Source organism: Vulpes lagopus, chromosome 7 (assembly GCF_018345385.1).
Source record: "Vulpes lagopus strain Blue_001 chromosome 7, ASM1834538v1, whole genome shotgun sequence".
In the NCBI taxonomy this organism is placed as follows: Eukaryota; Metazoa; Chordata; class Mammalia; order Carnivora; family Canidae; genus Vulpes; species Vulpes lagopus.
This window is the reverse complement of record NC_054830.1, coordinates 21,708,759-21,725,803: the sequence shown is the minus strand read 5'-3', so window position 1 is coordinate 21,725,803 and position 17,045 is coordinate 21,708,759. Positions and strand designations below refer to the sequence as shown.

The window sequence follows — 17,045 nt, the reverse complement described above, 5'->3', positions numbered from 1 at the left end:
CATAAAACACTGGTTCCGTGATGTGTTCTGCCAAAAAACTGTTTGAAGAATCCATGACCAATTACTTTTAGTGACTAGCTGAGTTAAACAAAATGAAACCGGTTTTTTAACTACAGACCTTCCCGGAGCTCTTACTGAGCTAATGTGCACTATAAATCTTTAAGGGAGCAATAAAGTATGTGGAAGTATCCCAATTTATTTAACCCTAGAATCATTTTATCTTGGGATAAAATATATCTTCATAGGATATTCCTAGTGGAATACTACACTGTATTCTCCAAATTATGTTCCATGTCGATCTATTCAGTTATATTCTGATTTTCTAGAAATGAATAGTTCACGTACAAAATCTATGATAATTCTCTACTTACCAGAAAAATTGACCAAACAAAATAGCCACCACTCCTAAATAAACACCAGATTTAAAAAAAAAAAAAAAAAGCAGCTAATATTATCAGGAAAAGAATGGTAGACAGCAAAAGCCTACGTGAAGAGAAAAGTTATTTTAAAATCTGCTACAAACCTCTTCCATAAAAAAGTGCCACATCTATTTATGCAAGATTCATGACTTTAAACACTTTCATTCAGTATAAATTTGAGAATACAGGTCAGAGAGGGAAAAAAAAAAAAAACCACAAACAAACCCACTGTTGCAAAGCTCCAGGAAACATCACATGCATAGCTGTAAACTTCAACCACGCAGAAAGCCAGCTGCCAGTTTAAGTAGAGAGGCAAATGATAACCACACGTCAGGACAGGCGGGAACTCTAAGGATACTTACCAAGTTATGATTTGTTGAATTAGAATCATCTTCAGGGAATGGGATGTAAATAGCTAAGGCCACACAATTGGCAAAAATAGCCAATAATATAAATATGTCAAATGGTCTGAAAAATTTTGTTAAGGCATATATGTCTTATGTAAACATAAACCATTTCTCTCATCACACTCTCGATCACACCACTCTTGAATCACTTTGGAAATGAGAATTAGGCCCACGCGTCCTTTCTCGGCCGGCTGTTGTGACCACTAGGTCTCCTGCGAAAATATAATCGTCCGTGGTCATCTGGCAGGTCCCCCTAGCGAATGACTTTTCCATGTCCTTCCTTCCCTTGCAAGGATCACATAACGCTCATTCTTTGCTGTGCAGGTTATACTGAAACCTAAACACACATCCCACTAGGGCACCCCACGAATCGCGTCTCTGCTTCTTAAAGTTTTCAAAGTGACAAAGGCCTTAGAACACTAGGTTCCTGGCTGTTGTCGACAGAAACAGAAGCCCTCGTGGGACAAGTCTCTTCCACAAACCCTTGCCTCCATGTGTTAAAGCCATTTTCTCGGGGGCTATTCCTGGCTGGGTCAGTCTCCTGTCTGGCCCCGGGCAGGCCAAGGCACCAGAACTTTCTGCATGCTACCTGTGCATGTCTCGTGGCACGTTCCAGTACCTCAGACACTGTAACAAGCAAGCCAGGCTCCAGCTCCCCTTCTGCTTCCTTTACTAATCAATGCCTATCACTGTTTCGGATTACAGCTGGACTGGAGCTCGGTTTCTAATGAGCTGTTACTGCATTCAATTTATAAACAAATTAAATAAAAAGCCATAAGAAATCAGCACCAGACACTTTGAAAGTACAATTGAACAATTCTAAATCTCGGGGGTCTGTCTGGAAGAAATCACTTTGAAGCCAGCTTGCAACAGATACTTGCTTCAACATTCAGTGTTATTAAGAGACATTGTCAAAACTGGCAATGCAAAATTTGGCTTCTGCCAGAATGACTGTTTTTCTTCTTCTGGCTTTCAGGCTTTCCGAATGCAAGGTTTCTGAGCACCAACATAATCTGCAACTCGGGGGGCGGTGGGGGGGGGGAGCTTGATTTTATAACCGTGTTTCTCCCATAACCTCACCCAAAAAAGGCAAAACCACTGGTTTAACTAAATATCTCCAAGTACTAAAGCTTTGAGGAGGTGAACAGACCCTTCTCCATTCATCCTGATATCATTCCCGGAAATCCAAAAATGCTAAAGGAAACAAAGGCATCTTACTCACTGGGGATATCCTGAATCTCATGAAGAAATAGCCCCTTAAAGAGCTTCGACACTCACCACAATAAAGACATGAATGACATTCTTCTCTTACTAATTTTGAGGGGTTTATTTTTAAAGCCAATTAGCTTTCATTCATATTTATTTTTTAACTCAACTTGTATTATAAAATCTCTTATCCAAAGATCTAACCTTAAGACAGTTCTCCTGCAGAAGACTTCAGGATCCTCTTCACTTTTCCTTTTTTGCGGTTCCTACTGAAATTTTTTTTTTTTTTTTCCTACTGAAATTTTAAAAGCCAACTGCCCCAGTATTATTCTACATAGAAACACGCCTATGGTCTCTCCCATCCCCCATACCACCATTCTTCCTTTTGTAGTTCCCAATACTAAATGGACAGGCCAGCAAATCTGAAAAATACCAATGCTATTCAGGAAAACCAAACACAATTTTGTTTTTCCTTTGTGCTGGTCCGGTCTCAGTTGCCAGGTGTTGGTGGATACTATCTCACTGCCACAAGATTTTCACAAGCCAAGCGGAACAGAGAGACAGAGAAATAGATGGATCTGCTCCCAAAAATTCCTTCTGATAAGGCGAACCCTCCTCATTCTCCCAAGATGCAGGGCACTCTACCTCATCTGGGCGTACAAACCAATGAGGCTCTCACTCTCCCAGGGCTGACTGGGCCTGCACAGCTGGCTTTCGGAGGATTTCTCTAACATGCTCCCTGAACTAGAAGGGAACTGTCACTGGGAAAGACAAACAGATCACATGTTGTTTAAAGATCTGCTCTACAGCGCAGCCCCGGTGGCTCAGGGTTTAGCGCCGCCTTCAGCCCGGGGTGTGATCCTAGAGACCGGGATCAAGTCCCACGTCGGGCTCCCTGCATGGAGCCTGCTTCTCCCTCTGCCTGTGTCTCTCACGAATAAATAAATAAAATCTAAAAGAAAAAAAGAAAAAAAAGATCTGCTCTACAGACTGTCCCATTTGTAGGCAGGCTTCTCCCTGGATTGGCAGCCACATCCCCTCGTTCCTATACATACGTGTCTGGCCATGCCGGAAAAGTCGGCAACAAGATCCAGGAATTCAATCCGTGCACATACATTGCTATGTACAAATTACTGTGCACGATGAGAAACAGCACCAGGCCTCCCACCTCACTCCACAAGAAGTCAATGACCCCGGAGAGGTCTCTGCTCACTCAGAGTCACGTCAAGCCAACCTCAGGAGGAGGCGATCTTTCTGGCTGAGTGCAACCATGCTTCTGACCAGAGCGATGCCACTGAGGCACATCCTATGCACCTAGCTGCCTCCAGGCTGATGGTAGTGTTCATTCTCAGACTGGAAAAAAACTTACAGAGAAAATATATCCACGCAACCTCAGCTATGTGAGAGACACCATAACTCCCCCTAGAGAAGAGGCATCTGTTCTCAAAAGGAAAAGCACATGAAAACCCCTCACACCTTATCCTTGCATTTGGCTGCCCTCTCCAAAACCTTTCTGGACAAAGTTACCTCATTTTAATTCGTGTCCGTGACCTCAGAAAAGAACCAGATACAACAGAAGGCATGCAAAGAACTGCCTAGCTGGGTCCTTGGGGTTAGAAGGGAGTTTCGGCCTCACCTTCCAGGTGGTGGTCAATATCCTTCCTTCTTAGCCCTTTCACCCTGGGCGCTGTGGGGGAAGCCCTACACTCACACTGCTTCCTATGGTTAGGAGCTACTCCAAGGCTCCTGTTGGTCCCAAATACACTTCTGGGAAAAGGAAATGCTTTGTTTTACCCAGACCAATGAATCATCTGACTAATTAGAAAGCCATTTGCTCAGAAAGGAGGCCTCAGTCAACCTCTTCTGGAGGGTGGCAGTAATTGGAGACTTGGCCTCTAGAATTGGGGAAGGGGGGTGGGCAGGCCAAGCACCCTAGTTTTCCAAGATCCGGGACATCACAACCATCCTGGGGCATTTGGAGTTCAGTTTTAAAAATACAAAGGAGACACCCAGAAATGCAACTCCAGTCCAAGGACACAGACAGAATGTTTTATAAAGGCAGCAACTGCAAATTCCCCCACTGACAGACTGCTCTCTAACTCGCAAGGGCTCAGGAAGAAGAGGCGCACACAAGCCTCTCCCTCCACACGCTCCCTCACGCTCACGTTTCAAATGCTTTTTTGGAACATGTCAAAAGGAAATTCCAGGAAGTCATAGCATTGAAGAGCAAATTGCTCCCTCCCTATGAAGCAAGTGTTCATATTTGTAGCTACCTGAACAATCAGAATCGGCAAATGTCAGAGCTAGAAGCAACCTTAGCAGTAGTTGGAGTTTCAGAAACAAATTCTAAACATCAGAATGAGAAGATGCCACTAAAGGTCAAAAATGTATTCATTTCTAGCAGAGTCTTGTACAGTCTTTTTGTTTTAAATCAGCATACCTTATTTGCAATAGCTTCAATGCTTATCACTGCTCCAAAAGCACTGGTGGGTTTAAACTCCCCATCTCATGGTGACCAAAGGTCAGTTTCCTCTTTAATTACCACTTTGAAGTTTCAGGCTATCCCCCACCTCCATCACTACACACACACACACACACACACACACACACACACACACTCACACACACTCAGCTAAATATAACCATAGAGCAACCCCTTGGCACCCTGAGGAGATAGGAAGGTATATACAATGCAACCCTTTACATACAGCTTTTCTGTTGCTCACATTCCAGACTGCTACGACTTTGTAAGTGCCATTTCAGAAAGCAGATCCTTTTAAAGAACAGATGGTAAAAGAGAAACGAGAAAGACTTCCCCCCAAAAAAGGATACTTCCATTCCACTATACTAATGCAGGCTCTTCGGATGGGGTTATTGAGTGACAAACAGAAGAGGGCGCGGGCAGGTCGGCTGTTGGACGAGTTACCCTGTTTTTTGCTCTTGGCGTATTGCTGACGTTTTCTTTGGGAGAGAGATCCCACAGGTGGGGGTGCAGAGGTGCTCATAGTTTGGGCAGCCTTGGCCTGTCTAGCAGCATCGATTGCAGCTTGCCAAGACAGGACGGTTTGCTTGGAGCTATTCGGCTGAGAAGTTGGTCCTTCACCAGAAAGAGGGAGTCTGGTGCCTCTTGCATAGTTTGCCTCTGGGAAGAGGGGAGGAAAAAGAAAAATTTAAAAACGAATAATGAGAAACCAGTGTCAGAAAAAAAGCAAAAGTTGTCTCCCATCAATAACAGGGGGGTACGTTTCCCATGTTTCCATTTTGTACCTCATGTCCTAGTTTTCAGAAGCAGAAATGTGGTCAACCAGAGCAGCCAAAGAACTCCACGTGCTGTGCCCTGAATATCAGTGGCATAGGACCACTGCTGCACAGGGGTGAGTGCCTCTCTACAACCCTGTCTTCACAAGGACTCTGCTAAGTGTCTTTCTTCAAACTGAGGTCATCCACATTTATTCCACCTTTTCTGACTTTTAAAATACATGTACCTCTTATGAGTTAATAGATACACACAATAGCTTTTCTCCAAAATAACTACCCTCCTCACCACCACCCCCCAAAAATGGCAGTGCCAATAACTCAATAGTCTTACTCATTTTCAGGGTGCCACTCCAATATCTTTGTACAGCCACAAATGCATATTTTTCGGCACAGAAAAAAAAAATCCTGCACTAGGCACCAGGGCAATACCAAAAGCCCCATAACAAATATCTAGATTATGCACTGACACTTCCTGCAAATGAAAATTCATGATGCTTGGGACTCATTTCCTCCACAGGCTTCCGAAAACAGAAAACATCTTTAGGGCTTTTTTGCATTTTAAATTGCAGCCGCAGCAGCCAAGCCAGCATCCAGAGAAACAGTCAAGGCAGGCAGCCTGCACCCCTACACCTAGGAGAGACAGGCCCCTCAAGGCCCAGGCAGGAATCATCCAATGGTAGGCTGGCATCTAGGTACCCGGGCAGAGCCCCAAGGGGGGGCTCCATGTGCAAAGCCCCCCTCTGACTTTGGGTCAGGCCACCACCACCACCACCCAGGCAGGTGTCCCAGGCACTTGCCTACCTTGAGTCACAACCTCCTCACTGAGACACAAGTCAAAGTGAGAGTGGTGGCAAAGGCCGAGGGCTGGGCGTTTACAAAACCAATTCTTGCCAAGTAAAGAACGAGAGAGGGTCCAAGCCAACACAGGTCGGCCTGCCCAGCGCCCGGAGAAGGGGGCCAGCAGCGCAGCCAGCAGCAGTGCCCCGCTGGGGGGGAATCCCGCAGAGCCTTCCCTTGGGATCACCCTTGGGAAGGCTGCGAGTCCACTGAGGTGGGGGGGGGGGGGGGGGGTGCGGGGAGTGGAGGTGCGTCCCCGGCCTCCAAGGAGGAGGTAGGAGGGCTGACCAGAAGCTGCTACAGCCGCCGTCGACCCAGCCAGCCCGGCCGGCGTGGTGGCTGCACGTGGTGCCCAGGCCGGGCTGGGGAGAGGAGCCCCGGAGCGGCAGCGACTCCCCAGGCATTGCTAGGTTACCGACGTGAGCACAGCGGCGCTGGGAGCGGGAACACGCTCCACCCGACCCCGGCCGGATCCCCAGACCCGGCCTCCCTCTTCCAGGGGCGGGGTGTGCTTCACCCACCGTCGCGGAGAGGGAAACCGGGCAATCCTAGAATTTTCCGGATGCCACTGGAGACCAGGGGGCGGGGAAGGAGAGGAAGGCGAGCAGAGGCTGGAAAGGGGGCTCGGGCTGGGGATTCACAGCCGTCCCCCTTCCCTCGCTCGGGAGCGCTGGGGGAAAGTTGAGCCCGAGGACACTGAACCCGAATCACCTCGGCCCGCCGCCCCTCCGGCGCACGGTACTCCAAGGACTCCACGGCCGCCCCCACCCCACAAATGCAGAATTAACTCTGACATTCAAGGCCTGAAGGGGAGAGCGGAGTGGCTGTCACGCATCTCCCCTTCCTATGTAGATGGCAGGCACCGAGCTAGAAGCATCCTCTCCAACCCTCTCAACCCACCCAGTGCATCAGAGACGGGAGGGGGTGGGAAGGAAGAGGAGGACCATGACAAGGATGAGATTTGGCAGCGGGTGCCCAGGCTCTGCTGCTCACCGTTCGCGTGGTCCGCTTGCTGCTGCCGTTGGTGGTGCATGTTTTTCATCATCATCATCATCATCATCCACGAACATTTATTGAGCGCCTACTGTGTGCAGGGCACGGTGCTGGGCGTTGGGGCGGGTGCGGGGGAGGAGCGGGTAAGGGGGTTTACCAATAGGTAGGAGCCGCGGTCCCTGCCCTTACGGTCGCTTCGGCAGGGGGTGGGGAGGGACGGGGACGGATAGCAGAAAATAAGAATAATTCGTAAAAACCGCTCGCCACCCACGCTCCCCCTTTTCCAAAAATGGAGCAAAATAAACTTTTTTTTAAAAAAATAAGATCAGATGTATATATTATCTTAATAATATATACATGTAAATTTTTATTATTATTATTATTATTATTATTCTTTTTTTTTTTTTTTTTGCTGCAAAGGAGAATTGGCTTGGTGTGTCCCCCCGCCCCCCCTCCTAGCGGAGGGGCGCCGCGGGGATGCCGGCCCGGCCGCCGGGGCCGCTCGGGGCGCCCCCCATGCCCGCCCGCCCGGTGCCGGTGCCGGTGCCGGTGCCCGGTGCCCGCCGCCGCCGCCCGCGCCGCCGCTGGCTCGGGACCGCGGGCGCCCCGAGCTCACATCCGGGGACGGAGGCGCTCGCCCGCTCGCTCGCTCCGCGCCCGCCGCGCCCGCCGCGCCGCGCCGCACGCCGGCTTCGCCCTCCCGACGCTGCGCGCCCGCCGCCGTCCCTCCGCCCCCGCCCGCCGAGCCTCCCACGGGCCGCGCCGCCGCGCCGCGCCGCGCCGCCGCGCCCAGGGGCCGGGCCCGGCCCGCGCTGTGCCCGCTCGGCCCGCGCGGGGGGCGCCGCCTGGGGCTCGGGCTGCCGCCGCCCGCCGGCTCGCAGGACCCGCGGCGGCCGCTTAACCCCGTGCGCGCCGCGCTGCGCCTCGCGGCTCCCCCGGCGGGGGCGGGCGGGGCCTGCGGAGCCGCGGCCCGGGCTGCGGATTAACCGCTCCTCCCCTGCACCTCCGCGGGGCGGGGCCCGGGGGCGGGGGCGGGGCTCCGGCGCGCGCGTCCTCCGCACACCTGGAGGAGGCCCCGCCCCCGGGGGCGCAGGTGCCTGCGGGCGGTCGTGGCTCGGGGTGGAGGGCTCGGCCGGGCCGGCTCCCCGCGGCTGCGGGGGATGGGGAGCCCCGCTCCCTCGAGACCATCCACTGCCCCAGGTAACGGCACCTGGAGACCTAACCGTGTCCAGAGCGTCCCCACCTCCACCCCGCGTCGAGCCTGGCGCCGCCACTGTGCGCTCGAGGACTCAGGGGGTGACTCAGAGGACTTTCCCCTTCTCCGTGTGTCTCCGCACCCCCCTCCCCCCACGGGTATCTGCAGGCAGGTGCGAGGAAGGGAAGGCCAAGGTCCTTCCAACGGGGAGTGCTGCTGAAAGGAGCTGCTGGCCGCCGCCCCGCCGAGGACCGCGCTCTGGGGTGGGGGCCTCTGCGAAGGGCAGCTCCTGTCGGGAAGGGAAACGCTGTATCTGCCGGATGACTGACACTTCTCATTTAGCGTTGAGCTGGCTGTTGGGAGAAGGGCTTCTGCTTTACTTCACAAGATGCGATTTATTTGCTTTTGTTCCGATCTGCATGTTCCCACAGCGTTTTAGAACGTTTGGGCACAGTGTCTTTAAAGCAAAAAATAAAGCAAAAATCTCAGCGTCGCTGAAGAGGGGAAGACACGTTTATGGGAAGGTGCTCCTTGGCCAAAGAAAGCAAGCTGGGCCTCGATTGTTGGGGCCACCTGGGGAGAGAGACTGGGGACCAAGCATAAGGCTTTCCAGGGGCCTTCCTCAGAGGGGCGCGGGGACTGGAAGGATTAAAACAGGCTCCTTGTGCTTGTCTCTTCTTCTGTTTTTTTTTTTCTTCTTCTTCTTCTTCTCCTTCTCCTTCTTCTTCCTTTTTGGGGAGGTGGAGAGGCAGGGGAAGAGCCCTGCGGCCTAGCAGTAACATAAAGCCAGCCGGGACTACCTCACCTAAGGCTGCCCATGAGCCCAAATCTGAAGGGACAGAAGCTGGTTGCCTTCAAAGAACTTTCCCACCTACAGACCTTAAGTGCTGACGCAAGTATAAAATTCACACGGTTACCTGTCACTTTCTGATGGCCTCTTGGGAGACCTGTTCTGCAAAATCCCACCCTAATATTTGCTCACAATTCAGTTCAGCCAGCGACCCCTAGGCTAGGTGTTGTCAGGCCAAATTCACTGGTACATCCTCTCCCTTATGGAGATGCAGTCTAGTGAAAGAAGAAAAGTGTGTGTCCACCTGTAATACCGTGTGGAACCGAGGAGCCCTAATAGGTGTGATGAAAAATGCTATGCAAGCATCAAAGAGGTTCATTATAATGAGGAAATCTGAGACGTTTTCACAGAAGACCTGGCATTCTGATGCTTAAAAATTGATGAGGTGAGGAAGGGGGAGGGGTGAGCTGATGGAGCACAGGGCAATTTTAGGGCATGGAAGCTATTCTGTATGATACTGTAATGAATATAGCACACTATGCCTTTATCAGAACACATAGAATGTACAACACAAAGAGTAAACGTAAAATATGGATTTTAGTTAATAACAATGTATCAATATTGGCTGGTGAATTGTAACAAATGTACCACACTCATCCAAGATGTTACTAATAGGAGAAACAGTTGGAGGAGGGAGTATATGGGAACTCTGTACTTTCTCTGCAATTTTTCTGTAAACCTAAAACTGCTCTTAAAAAATAAAGCCTGGGGCACCTGGGTGACCCAGTTGGATAAGTGTCTGGCTTCAGCTCAGGTCATGATCTTGGGGTCCTGCGATGCGGCATTGCAGTCCAGGTCCCTGCTCAGTGGGGAGCCTGCTTCTCCCTCTGCCCTTCCCCTCTGCTTATCCTGTGTCTGTCTCTGATATATAAATAAAATCTTTAAAAAAAAAGAAATAATAAAATCTATTAAAAACAGGTGACTAATTTTATTGGGCTTTTGGGGAATGAGTGAAAGCGGGGGAGACTGAAGTGCAGGATGGGATGTGTTTGAAAGTAAGCAGGAGTGTGGCAGGCTTGAGGGGCAGCCCTCCCAGGCTGGAGGAGGAAGGAGGCTAGGTCCACAAAGGCAGTCAAGAAGCATTGCTGGCTCGCTAAGAAAACCAGATTTATCTTCTCAGCAGTGGGAGCCTGGTGAAGGTGCTTAAGCTGAAAAGCAGCATGATTAATTGTGACTTGGGTCTCTGGGTTTTGCACTTTAGATCTTAAAGACTTTGTAGAATTCGAATCTTTAACATTGTTCCATCGTACCTTCTGAGTCCCATTTTTACATTGTCTCCAGCAAGATTTTTTTGGGGGGTGTGGGGGGGTGAAGGGGAGGACTTGATCCAGCACACCCCTGAATGCTTTGGCCCACTGGGTAATTTAAATATTCCTATCCCCATGCTAATGTGAATTACTGGATAAATAAATAATAGCTAATATTTTTAAAGGCTTCCTATGTCCCAGGCACCAGTATGGCTCCTTTACACATATAAACTCATGTAATTCTCATGGCAAGCCCAGGAGACAGGGCCTATTAACATCCTCACTTTACAGATGATAAAACCAAGACACCAAGGAGTTAAAGGACTTTCCCAAAACCACACATTTATTTGGTTGCTGAGACAGTAAGACCCAAAAAAGACTAAAATAAAGGATTTCAGCTCCAAATCAGCCACATGTGTTAAGACCCAAATATGTCACAAACATGCTATTGTGGGGCTTTAATCCCCATGCCCTCAGACATAAAACACTCCCCTTTAAAGGCACTGAGTGGGCCTTCTGGAAGTGGTTCCCTGTATGTATTTCACTTTTTAAAACCTTGCTGATAGCCCAATCCAGAGCCTTATGACCTCACACCCATAGATCACTAAGTAGAGGCCCTACCTCCGTTCCTCCTTCAGTAATAACCCATCCTGTGCTCAAAAAAATACCATGCCACTTCCGTAACTGAAAAAGCCTGGTTCCTCCTTCCTTCCATGTCCAAGCTAAAATCCTCTGACTAGTGCTCAACCTTATCACCTCGCACCATTCACCTTCACCATGGTCAGCAGTCTCCTCATTAGGCCGTGAACATGCTGTGCTCATTTCTGACTCTCTGCTCTGGCTCGTGTTTATTCGTTGACCTGAAATCCTGTCTTGCTGACCTCTAACTAAACCCTCCCTACTTTAACAAGTCCCCACCAAGTCCCAGCCTCCTCCCAGAAGCCTTCTTTGATTTCTCCAGCCACTGCAAACACAGGTGCACCCACCCCTGCCTCCACCTCCCCTTGATTACATACCTTCTTGTGTCCCGTTTGATTGCTTATTGGCTATGAATCTTGTGTATCCAACCACGGTGTGGGTCCTTAAGCAAGGATCACCTCCTTAGCCCTCTGCCCCCACCGTCAAGTGTTGTGCACACAGAAGACACTAATACTCTGATTAATCTGCACTGGATCATAAAAGCCCACAGATATCACTAGAAACTGTCAGGTAATATTTACAAAAACCCCATAAGTTTTTGGCAGGACACATGGCCCTTAGATGGTATATACATATATATAGATATATACTCAAATGGAAAACTGGGTCTTTGGGACTCTAGGAATCCTAATTAAGGAAAATAAATAAGCAGATCCTAAAGGCTCTATGTAGAATATACCTATAAATGAACTGTGAAGCTGGGTCTCAGTAAGTCTCTCCATTCTCAGGCCTTCATGCCCTGATCCACTAACCACCAGACAAGTAAATAAAGGGGGTCAGGACATGCATTCCAGGTAAAGGAATGGTATTCACAAAGTCAGGCAGAAAAGTCCAGAGCATGTGCAGTAATCAGTAAGATGGTCAGGCTGGGAGCTGGGGGTACTTCAGAGATTGTGATACTAAGTGAGACTGCACAGACAGGATGGAATGGGATGATGGAAAGTCCTAAACATCCAGCTCACCAGTCTGTGTGTTGTCCTGGGGTCCAGCAGTTCTCAAGCTCTTTGGTCTGAGGACCCCTTTACACTCTTAAAAATTACACCTTGGGGCACATCAGGTTCCTGGGATCAAGCCCCACATTGAGCACCATGTAGGGGTCCATTCTCAGCAAGGAATCTGCTTCAGGATTCTCTCCCTCTCCTTCTGCCTGCCCCTGCCCCACCCCCACTTGCTCTCTCTCTCTAAGATAAATAAATCTTTAAAAAAAAATTATGGTAGACCCCAAAGAGCTTTATTCTATAAATTATATCAACAGGTATTTACCATATGCAAAAATCAAACAGAAAACACTTAAAAGTCATTTATCATTCACTTCAAAATACTAATAATCCCATTACATGTTAACTTTTTTTTAAGAAAAGTAACTATAATACCCAAAACAAAACAGTGAGAAGAATAGCATTCCTTTACATTTCTGTAAACCTCTTTGCTGTCTGACTGTAAAGAAGACACCTGGATTCTCATACAGTCAATCCATAGTACTAAGATGTTGGGTTAAAGTATAGGAAGAACATCCAGCCTCATACAGATATCTAGTTGGAAAAGAGAGAAACATTCTAATAGCACTTTCAGATAATTGTAGATATTCTTCTTTGCTATGACATTAAACTTGACTCTTAAAGGTTAGTTGAAATATGGAATTTGAAACCATAGCAATGAAACTTCTCATACTGTTACATTAAAATCTATCAATTTATATTGTACTTTGAGTGGATCTTGTTACTCCATGCATAATTTGGTAACATGCATTGGTCATTTGGAAAATATTGGTTCACTGAGTTACATAGACTTTCCAAATGTTGACACATTTCATTATACAGTATTTTTAAAAACCCACATTCTTGTTATCACCACCAATCTCATCAGAAAGTCTTTAAATATTGGGAAGCTGTCAAGCTCTCAGTGGTAGATAGAAGTTTTTCAAAGTTCTAATTTTCACTTGAAAGCTCAAATTTTATAATTGGCACAAATACTGTCAAGTTTTTTCTTTGAGGTAACTGGCTCACTTCATTCATTTTCAGGAAAGTAGCTGCCAAAAACTTAAGTATGAATAACCAAAATTTGTCAGTTAAAATGGTGTCCCATGAAAAAAACAACCCGTCCAGCTCCCCACCTCAAACCATCACAAAGTAAGATAACCATTGTATGCAGCAGAAATGTTTTATGCATATGTCCTAATTTGTCACCTAGAATATTAAGAAGACATCTACACAAGGGTTGAGATTTAATAAAACTAGTAATTTTTACTGCTTCATCAAGGACAGTCTTAGGTAAAATTGGCAACATTTTTATTGTGAGTGCATGACAGACATTGTGCATAATGCAATGGCCACCAGTATGCTTCGATGTCACTGCCTTGATTCGTGTTAAGATGCCAGCAGTTGTAACTACTGTTGAATTTGCACACATCAACACACTAGAAAAGGCAAATAAGTCTTAGTGGTACTATGAAGATAGATCTGACCTCGGAGACCCCTTGAAAGGGTCTTAAGTTCCCACAGGTGGAATTACTAGATAATCTACAAGATGCTCAAATCTGGGAGGTGCACATCTGGGAGGTGCATAGACCACACCTTACGAATAGCTACGATGGGGCCATTTTGGAGCTGAGAAGTAATATCAAAGTTGTGCTTCATGAAAATAGCTCTAACCACAATGGGCAAGATGGATCAGAGGGTGGAAACATTTGTAGGTGCCCGATGCTCTGTTGTTACTTCTTAAGTGCAGTTATTGAGAGGAGCAATGCTATTCCAAGCTCAGGCAAGAAAAACCTGCCAAAAGCAGCTCCCAGCCCCTATCATCTACCTAGCCACTCTCCTTCCAACACACCCCACTTCAGGACTTCTTGATTATAACTGACTTAGCCCCCACCCAGCACAATTTAAAGGCCTCGTTTCTTGCTTTAGCCAAATGGAAAGTAGAGGCCAGCTGGTCTTTATCCTTCATCAACTAACTCTTCCCTTAAGGAGCAGGATTTACATTTCACATCAAACTAAGTAATTCCCATTCCTTTAACTGGTTCATTCCCATCCCCCTTGGCCCAATTCTTAAATCTTATCTATGACTCTCTGATGCACTAAATCCTCTCCATTTCCCTGGTTGGGAAATCCTGGAAGAATCTAGTGTACACAGTCAACACCCCATTATCCACGCTGACTGAGGGAAGCAGTGAAGGGGACAAGACTTAAGTTTCCCATCTGTGAAATAAATTGGGTTATAAAACATAATCTCTAAAGGTTCTTACCATTTTTTAAGATTTTATTTATTTATTTATTCATGAGAGACACAGAGACAGAGGCAGAGACAGAGGGAGAAGTTGGCTCCATGCAGGGAGCCCAACATGGGACTCGATCCCAGGTCTCCAGGATCACACCTGGGGCTGAAGGCGGCACTAAACCGCTGAGCCACTCAGGCTGCCCATGGGATATTTTTGATTACTAATTCAATCTCGTAACTCATAATTGGTCAGGATTACTGGATGGTTGGGATTGGTTACTATATTCAGTAGAAGATGAAGCTTAAAAAAAAAAAAAAAGAAGAAGAAGATGAAGCTCAACCATTGAACCACCCAGGCTTCCTGGTTTTTACCATTCTAATGTGGTGTATTGGGCAGCCTAGATTTTACAGTCAGATTGATAAGGGGCTCAAATGCTGGAATTAGAGGCCACCAGCTATGTGATTTGGGAAAGTCATTTACCCTCCTTGGGTAAAACAGGAATAACATCACCCATCTTATTGATTTGTTACAAAGATTTAAAACAATACTGTAGAACCTCTGACATTTACCATTAAGCTGAATCGCGTACCTTATATGAATTCAAGTATAGGCAGTTACAGAAAAAGAAAGGAAGAGAGAAAGACAGGGTTCCATTTAAAAAGTGCTATCAGGAGTCTTAACTCTTACCTTTATGCCTTGACTTTAACTCCTTATGCCATTAATATCAATCCACTGTAGTGGCTCTCCTTTTTATTAATAGCATCCTGTCATTCAGCATAGTCCCAAAACAACAGAACACAGTTGAGGGTTTTTTTTTTTAAAATAATCTTCATATTTTGCTTAATTTTAATTTCTGGTACACATTTTGGTATATAAGATTCAACTGTCCATATTCATAACCCCAAATCCGATACAGTAGAAGGATGGAGATAATAGTAAAATGGGTATTTACATACATGCACATAAGTACAGCCCCATGGCACAAGCTGAATGTGGAAGTGAACACACACACACACCCAACATTGAGTTTAGTCAATGCACAGCCACCTCCAGTTAAAAGCATTAGTTAACCACTGGAAATAAAACAGGTATATTCACACACTGTAATGGAAAAATAACACAAGTCTGCCTCCTAATCAACCACGAGAGCAAATTTAGGAGGATGGGAAATTGTTTGGGAGATTGAGTCAATAAACGTCAGAAATGTTGTAGTTCAAACATTATAGTTTCCTCCGTGTTTCTTCAGAGCAGTTGTTTAAATATTCAATTCATGAAACAAAAACTGGAGTTGAAACTGCCCCGGTACCTGTCATACCTGGTGCCACCATCTGGGTAGACCTGCTTACGTTTCTTACTTTAAGGAAATAAAACCTAAGTCACAAATCTTCGGTACTGACATAATCTCTTCAACTTTCAATTCAAGATGTTTGGTGATTATTATGTAGGAAATAAAAATATTAAGAATCTTCACTTTATCAATTTTACTAACAAAAGCCTTAGAAATAAGCAGCACAAATCTTGAGTGCTTTGAACTCCTTAAACTTCCCTATCACTAACAAAGTAGAGGGAACTTAGCCAATTTAGGAACATTTTCTGTTTGACAAAAAAGATATGAAAATGCAGTAACTTCTGCTTAGCTTCATGATTATGGTCATAAATGGGTGCTAAAAATTGGCATTGGACCTTGGTTTTGAAAATTTGATAAAATAGGGGCACCTGGGTGACTTAGTGGTTGACCATCTATCTGCCTTTGGCTCAGGTCATGATCCCAGGGTCCTGGGATCCAGTCCCACATCCAGCTCCCCACAGGGAGCCTGCTTCTCCCTCTGCCTATGTCTCTGCCTCTCTCTGTGGCTCTTATGAATAAACAAATAAAATCTTTTTAAAAATTTTTGATAAAATAGCGGAATCTTTATATATCCTAGGTTATTAGAACATATGTGCAGAAAAAAAAAATACACCACTTCTTAAAAGGTTCCAATTTGAGAAACTTTTATAAATGAAGAGGAACATTGCAGGAGCCAGAAATACTTATTTGAAAAGGACTCATTATACAAACTTAGATAACTCACTAAGGATTATCTGTATTGGGTTCTAATAACCAGGTTGGCACTGTGTTGCATCCAAAAATATGGACCTTCCCATTTGTCAGTTTTGTCTTCTTTTTTTTTAGGTTGCTATTTTTAATTTGTGTTTATAATACACTGAAGACATCTTAGTCAATCATGTATTGAGCAAAATAATCACCATGGCAGGGAGACACACATGGTAGTCTTTATTGTCAACATGTCTTATAAAACTGAATAAATATTTGTTAGTGTTCCATTTTGATAAATACAAGAAACACATGGGGTTGAAAAGGAAACATATCAAGAGCTCCATAATTTTTCAAATACTGACACTACTCTAGTGGTAAATAACAAGGAATGCCGGGGTGGTTGGGAGAGTCTTGCAAACACACAACACCAGAAACAGACCAGGCCTTCCATGCGGCACAGCAACCAAGTAACTAACAGAACATTGGACATCTTTTCCCATGAAGCTAAATACCTAAGTGGTATAAAAGGTGTTTCGGTTTCTTGACTTTCTACCCATTATTACAGCTCACGATAGACTGCTGAAGGCAAAGTGAACGAAAAGAATCCTACAGGAGAAGTTAGAAGGGTGAGGTCCTCCTTCTGGCCCCTCTTCACTGACGTCCTACAACGTGGTAATGC

General features: G+C 46.3%; 1 protein-coding gene across 8 annotated transcripts in view; it reads right to left on the bottom strand.

Moving 5' to 3' along the window:
• Positions 1-7,616, bottom strand: part of CACNA1D (calcium voltage-gated channel subunit alpha1 D) — a 301,585-nt gene extending 293,969 nt beyond the window's left edge. For 7 of the 8 annotated variants that reach the window (XM_041761864.1, XM_041761866.1, XM_041761869.1 and 4 more), the window contains exons 1-3: positions 7,121-7,613; positions 4,865-5,174; positions 782-887 (exon numbers count right to left, since the gene is read on the bottom strand). In XM_041761864.1, coding sequence (XP_041617798.1) covers positions 782-887; positions 4,865-5,174; positions 7,121-7,187 — 483 coding nt within the window. In that variant the 5' untranslated portion in view covers positions 7,188-7,613. Of the gene's footprint in view, positions 1-781; positions 888-4,864; positions 5,175-7,120 lie in introns of all 8 variants that reach the window. The other variant, XM_041761871.1, reaches the window with a different exon arrangement.
• Between the last annotated feature and the right edge of the window lie 9,429 nt (positions 7,617-17,045).